This window comes from Fulmarus glacialis, unplaced genomic scaffold (assembly GCF_000690835.1).
Source record: "Fulmarus glacialis isolate BGI_N327 unplaced genomic scaffold, ASM69083v1 scaffold5969, whole genome shotgun sequence".
Lineage (NCBI taxonomy): Eukaryota > Metazoa > Chordata > Aves > Procellariiformes > Procellariidae > Fulmarus > Fulmarus glacialis.
In genome coordinates, this window is record NW_009235180.1 from 17291 (window position 1) to 23825 (window position 6535).

At 57.9% G+C, this 6535-nt stretch overlaps 1 protein-coding gene across 1 annotated transcript in view; it reads left to right on the forward strand.

Annotated features, from left to right (window-relative positions):
* The window catches only part of LOC104082701 (voltage-dependent R-type calcium channel subunit alpha-1E-like), a 17376-nt gene extending 12243 nt beyond the window's left edge, over window positions 1-5133 (forward strand). Inside the window, exon 5 of the mRNA XM_009585920.1 lies at window positions 5026-5133. Within this exon, the coding sequence (XP_009584215.1) occupies window positions 5026-5133 (108 nt within the window). The remainder of the gene's footprint in view (window positions 1-5025) is intronic.
* Window positions 5134-6535: the final 1402 nt, after the last annotated feature.

Consider the following 6535-nt stretch of genomic DNA (forward strand, 5'->3'; position numbering starts at 1 on the left):
GGGGACCCGCCGTGCCGGCTCCGTTACCCTACGAGGGTCCTGCTCCCACGCCTTGGTGGTGTCATTTCTAGGCTTGGTGGCTTTGCCGGCAGCGGGATGGGTCACGTCCGAGACGTGAGTATGGTGGTTCAGCTCTGGCTGGGGGTCTCCGCCTTGGCATGAGAAACACCCTTGGGTGCGTAGTCCCTTGGGGAAGCTCTGGCTTTCCCTAGTCTTCACCGACAAGCTCGTGTTGGTTGTTTTGGTGTCTCGGGTATGCCTGGAGGCAGTAGCCAATGTGTTTCTTGGGCTGGTGGCCACAGGAGAGCTTTGGTGGTGGTGGTTTAGGCTGGTGGGGTGCGTAACGAAAAGGTGGTTGTCTTAAAGGGAAGGGAAGAAGCAGCAAAGATCAGCTGTCAGGCAGCTCCTCCGTTTCCCAAAGGGCTTGGGTGAGCGATGGGACCTGGTCTGCAGCGCAGGGAGCCGAGCATTGCTGCGGGGCTGGGGCAAGAGCGAGGAATTTCTTCATTCGAGGAGTTACCTCATTCATGCAATTTGGGGATTAAACTCTTTGTGTCTACCCTGACTTCTGTACGTGACGACCTGCTGGTACCTTCAGCAAAGGGGAAAAAACCTGTGGGAAGGCACAGCGGACCAAGGTGATGAACCCCTGCCTATGGAGTGATATTAAGAACAATCGATGCCCCAAAGGGATGGGAAAAGGGGCTGCTCGGTAAAGACAACTACATCGTGGTGCCGAAGAAGTTGTGAAGTGCCTTGGGAGCTGCCAAAAGTCATGCCAACACAGACTTCGTGAAGGGTGCTCTAAAGGACAGCGAGAGGTTCCCCACCTTTGCAGATGGAAACAAGGCACAGTGAAGCGACGGCTGGGGAGATTTGGGCACGGATGGATATTTCACCCCGGCTTTTGGTCAACACAAAGACAAAGGCCACAAAAAAGGGCTGGATAGTGGGAAGGAGGAGACGGCCGTGAGCGCAGCTGATGTGGAAGCCAAGTGCTGAGACCATCGTGCCCATCAGCCCGGCGCTTGGGATGGCTTTCCCCCCGCCCCACTCTCGGAGGGAGCCAGCACATGAAATGGCAGGTCTGGTAACAAGTATTTTTAACAACTCCACCGAGTTGGGGGAGGCACCATCTGACTGGAGAATAGCGAATGCGATGCCTATATTTAAAAGCGGGGGGAGGAGAGGGAAAAAAGTAAGGCAGGCAGGAATAGGACTGTAAGCCTGACCTCAATCGCATGCCATTTCGGAACAGATTTGGAAGGCAAAAGAGGAAAATGAATCATGGGTTTGCCAAAGGTAGGTCACGCCAGGCTAACCTGGCATTGGAGACCTGGAAACGTGTAGAGCTGCTCTTTGTCGTAAAGCTTTTGCTATCGGAAAGTGTTAACCAAGCAGGGAAGAGGGGAAGGAGAAGAGGAGCTCTGCGAGGCTGGCAGGGAAGTGAGCAGTGCCGGGATGGCGCTGGGTGGTGTTGAGGGGACGTAGTGGCTGGTGGCAACCAGTGGGGCTCCTCGGGGATGAGTCACGGGCTTTCCTGCTTCCAGTGTCAGCTGGCTTGCCGGAGCTGGGGGGACGGAGGCTGCCACCCTGGGTTGGAGGAGTTTGAGGTCTGGAAGAAGAGATGTGGGATGCAGTGAGAAATGGAAAGCCATGTGCTTGTTGAGGAACAGCAAAGAGATCTCCTAGGAGCCCAGGTCTTGCTGATTGGGAGGTAGCAGGGTGGAGGAAGATGGGATGAGCGAGTGACCGCGGGGTGACCGCTGGCCAGCGGAGGGGCAGGGAGGGTTGCAGGCAGGATGGCAAAGTCTCGGTAGCATCGCGCAGGGATGGAGTGGGACCCATCAGGATCGCTCGCTTGGGTCTCCTGCATCCAGGGAAGATGAACTGAGCCTGGACTGAAGCAGGGCAGGGGCTACTAGACAAAACAGGGAGGGAGAGCCAGTCATACAAGAGAGAACTGGAGGAATGTTGCTTTGGCTAGCAAAGCAGAGGCTGGGGGTGGCCGTGATAGCTATCTATAAATACATCAGGACGGGAAACAGTATTTCAGCCAAAGGCCAATGCTGGTAAAAGAACAGAGGGGTGTATAAAATGACCACAGATAAATAGGCTGAAAATTAGAGCAGCCAAAAATTAGAGAATCTGCTTGAGAAACCTTCCAGTGGGAATAGTGAGTTTTTAAGGTAGAGCTGACAAAAGTCTGGGGGAGATTGCATGACGCGAGGGGGTCTGGACTCAGCAACTCTGCGAGACCCTGGCAGCCTGCGTCCTCTCTCAGGCAGGTGTGGCGGATCCTTTGGTTTCCTGGGAGTGGAGAGATGGGAATACATCCACTCGTGTGTGTATGCTGTTCTGCGTGCTGATGTCCTGCTGCACTGGATGCTTTGTGGTCATGCTCTCCGCCACGGGCTAGAGAAGCAGTGGAAGATGCAGAGCCTGTGAAATGCCAAGCCCCTTGTGTTTCCCAAACAAGCCCCCTTGTCCCCCCAAGCTGGGCCCTCTGCACCTGCAAAGGTACTGGAGCAACTCTTCCAGCTCCTTCGGGAATAAAAGGGCAAATTTTGGCAGTCGGAGCGACTGAGCTGGTACCAGATGACGGGCTGGAGCCACCACAGCCTGGCTGGGCATCGCCAGCTCCTGGTTTTGTAGGGAGTGTTGGGATGTGCCCTGGGAAATTTTATCTTGGGGCTGGAGGGTCCTGCTGGCACCAGGCAGGGGACCTGTGTGGCTGCTCGAGGCAGGACTGTTTCTGGGCCTGCTGGCATCGTCCTGGGTGGCTGGGACCATTCTTGAGCTTGCTGTGGTCAGTGGTGTGTCCTTGGGTATGTGAGGTCCATGGCCGCAGCTCCCCATCCCCTCCCCTGCCCCAGCAGTGCCCCTCCTGGAGCCGCTGGCTGCTAACAGTGCTGGACATATAACCCCCAACCCCCCCCTAAAATCTCTCTAATCCCCTTTACCTCCACCCCCATGGGAGCTGGGTACACAAATGCACGTAGAGGTGGAGATCGCAGACAGCCTGTCCTGGCAGGGCCCTGCCGAGCCCCTGCCTCTGCTTTCCCAGCTGTGGGTCCCTGGTGCCACCAGCTTTGGCCGTGTCCACAAACCGCAGGGAAGAGGTGGTCTGGATGCTGCTGCTGGTATCGCTGGCTGATAACCCTGGGGAAATTGCCCTCTGCTCCATCACCTCGTCCCCATCTCCCACTCCATCTCCTGCTGCGCATCACTGAAGGGGAGAAGGCCAAAGGAGGGGTGGCAATGGCCCAGCCTTGGGGAAAGATGTCTTCTTCACCTGCATCTGTTTTGCATCCCCTGTGCCAAGGACCTTGGGGAAAGCCCATGGTTTTTGGGCAGGAGCCAGTTTCAAAGGCGAGCGATCCTGGCACGGGTGGCAGGTACCCAATGGCATCTTGGCGGGGAGCTGAAGCCCAGCCAAGTTCGGGGTGAGGGGTTGCACGATGCCTTGAGGACTAATGCCATGGCAAATGGTGCTGTTAGAGCAGAGTGTGGTGGCCTGGGTGTCGCTGGAGGGATTCCCATGCATCATTCCCACCTCCCTGCGCTTCTCCCATGGCCCAAGGAAAAGGACTGGTGGTGGACTGGGGGTCTTGAAAGGTGCAGGACCTTGAGAAGATGCGCGTGGTTTCCCCCGTGCCAAAGGAGGAGATCAATGAGTCTTTCCAGACTTATCCCCAACCTCAAAGTCCTTGTTGCTGCTGGGTGCCCGGCGCTTCTCGGTACTGGGGCCTGCCCACAGCATCCCCCTCCCGGTGCTGTGGTCGGTGCCCGCAGCAGGATGTGCTGGCATCGCCCTTCCTGCCTCGGGCTCAGCGTCCCCAGGCCGGTGGGGACGCCCGGCTGAGGTTCCCGCTGACTCCTCGGTCACTGGAGGAAGACTCCAGCGTGGTGGCTTTCTCTCCCTCTCGGAGATGTGCTTCTCCCCTTGCAGAGCCTCGTCTTGGCTCCTGCACTGGCCGACCGGGAGACGTGGTGCCAATGACTCAGACGAAGATGAGGGCTTAATTAGCACAGGGAGAGGGGGGAAGAGAGAGAAAAGAGAAAGAGTCTTTCATTGCAACAAGATTGATACCACCTCCCCCAGACAGTCACGTTCTGCCGCATCACCCTCCAGCCCGGCGTCATGTGCGCCGTGCCTGACACCGGAGGACAAATGGGGCCCAGCTGCGAGGTACGGAGGGGCACTGCTTTATTAAAAGCCTCAGTGAATAAATGTCTGGAGGTATAGAGCAGGGCTTGCCAGCAGCCTTTTTAGCTGTCGGGCTTTGCCCTGCGGTTAGAGTGACCCTCCGCTCTCAGCTCCTTGGTGTTGGGGTGACGCACCCGGGGCCGGAGGGTGTCTGGAAGGTATTAGCGATGATGCCATCAGCAAAATGCCCATGTGAAGGTGTGGGGCTCGTCTGCACCAGCCCCTTCACCCCTGTGCATGGAAGGACGAGCATCGGCTGCCTCTTCGTTAGCCGCCAGCTTTGCTTGCCCTAAGGCACCTCATAAATCTTTCCTCTCTTCCCGTGCTCGGCAGGCGCCGCTGCTGCGGGGCTGCCGTGCCCTGTCTCGGTGGGACGCGCAGGGGAGCGCTGAATCAAGCTGCGGTGGCGGGGCGTGCCCACACGCCCTCAGCACCCCAATTTCGGGCTGCAGGGCCCTGCATCTCCGCCTATATCGTTGTCTTACAGCCCCTGCGTCCCTGCAGGGATGGTAGGAGGAGGCAGAGGAGACCGGGTCCTGCCCGATGAGGGCTGGAGACCGTGGAGGAGAATGTGGCTGTGGCAGGATGCCAAGGGGCATGGGGGCACTGCTGGCTGGGAGCCCCTGTCTGGGCATACCTGCCTGCACAGGCAGCTGCCCGGTGCCCGTCAAGGCTCGGCGGACACAGCCACATCACCCCGAGGAGCCTGGCGTGGTCAGCCTGGAGGGAGAATCGCGCCTGAGCTAACACACCCTCCCTCTGCCCCGGATGGTGTTGAACATAACGTCACGCATGTTTTTTCTTTTCCCCTCTAGACCAATGATGCCTTAGGAGCCACCTGGAACTGGCTGTACTTCATCCCCCTCATCATCATTGGATCCTTCTTTGTCCTCAACCTTGTCCTGGGAGTGCTGTCGGGGTAAGCGAGATGCTGTCCTTCTCCTCCAGGTCATGCCCGTCCCCTGTCTCTTAGCCTCAAGGTTGGCCCCCAGTACTGCCGTGCCCCCCAGTAGCTGGTTCCCCCGGTCCCCTCCACGCCTGCCTGCCCCACAGCGAGGGGTCGCTCCCCGGCTCTGCTTACCTCCTTCGCTCCCTGGGGAGCTGGGAAAGGGGCAGCGTTCAAGAGGTTTTCTCGTTGTTTCACCTTGCTGAAGAGCTCGTGGGTTTGGTCGCCTGTGAGGAACGGTCAGTGTCGATCTTCTGGCTGCTTGGGACCTGCTGGTGGGGAGAGACATGGGGGAGCCTTACGGAAATGTGCTTGAGTCTGGGGTGCATTTGTAGCGGGGTGCGCATTTGCTGGCTGGTGTAGTGTGGCGGGCGTGGGTTGGAATGGATTTGGGGCACGCGTGGGAGCGATGTGGGGCACCTCCACGCTGTGCGGGCTGTGGCCGGGAGGATGTGCCCGGCGCCGGTCGGGGATGCACACAAGTGAGGGTAGGGGTGCCTGGGGTGCACGTGGACAAGCCGGGGACATAGGGACATTGCAACTGTCCCTGTTCTGTTCTTCGCATGGGAAAGGAGGGTTTAATCCAAGCCATTAAGCTGGGTTTGGAGACAAAAAGGCTTCTTGTCTCCGTGACAATGAACTGTGGTTGTATCTGCACATCCTCAACCTCTGGCAGGAGTTGGTGCATGGGGAGAACATGCCCGCTCCTGCACTGGGCTCCTCTGCCCTTGTCGCAGGTGGTAACGGGGACCCCGTGCCCAGCAGCATGTCCTTTTTTTCCTAATTGCTTATCATAGCAAAAAAAAAAAAAGCCACCGTAGCACTGGTTTAGCCAGCTGGAAAGCCCTTAGATGCAGGGATCAATGTGGAGACTGGCCCTGGTCATCTCTGTCACTGTCCTAAGTGTCCCCGTGAGTTCGGGTGTGATGGTGGTGGTTTCAGGAGTGCTTCTGGAGCTGCAGGCTGGGTTTCAGGGTCTGTTGGTGGGTTGAATTTCCCCAGCTCTCAGGCTGGGGGTCTGACTGAGTCCAGGGGTTCTGGGGACAGGCTGCAGGAAGGGCTGCATGCTGCCTTGCAGGGAGGGAGCTCGTGTGGAGGAAGAAGACCTCCAAGCAGCGTCGGGTGGCTTTTGCATTTCTTATGCCACGTCCAGCTTGGAGATTTGAGCAAAGTCCGACTGGGTGTCAGTGGCAAGCAGGAGCTTTCCTACAAAAACCTAGAGAAGGAAAGTTAGAAAGCTCGGGGCCAGGCAGCTGGGGAAAGCCCCTTATTGCAGAGTTGAATCGTGCCAACGTAGTGCGTTTGTGTGGACACGGAGGCTTTTGGTGCTGGTGTGATGCTGAGAGCAGCCTGGGGACACAGCAAGGTAGCACCGCTCT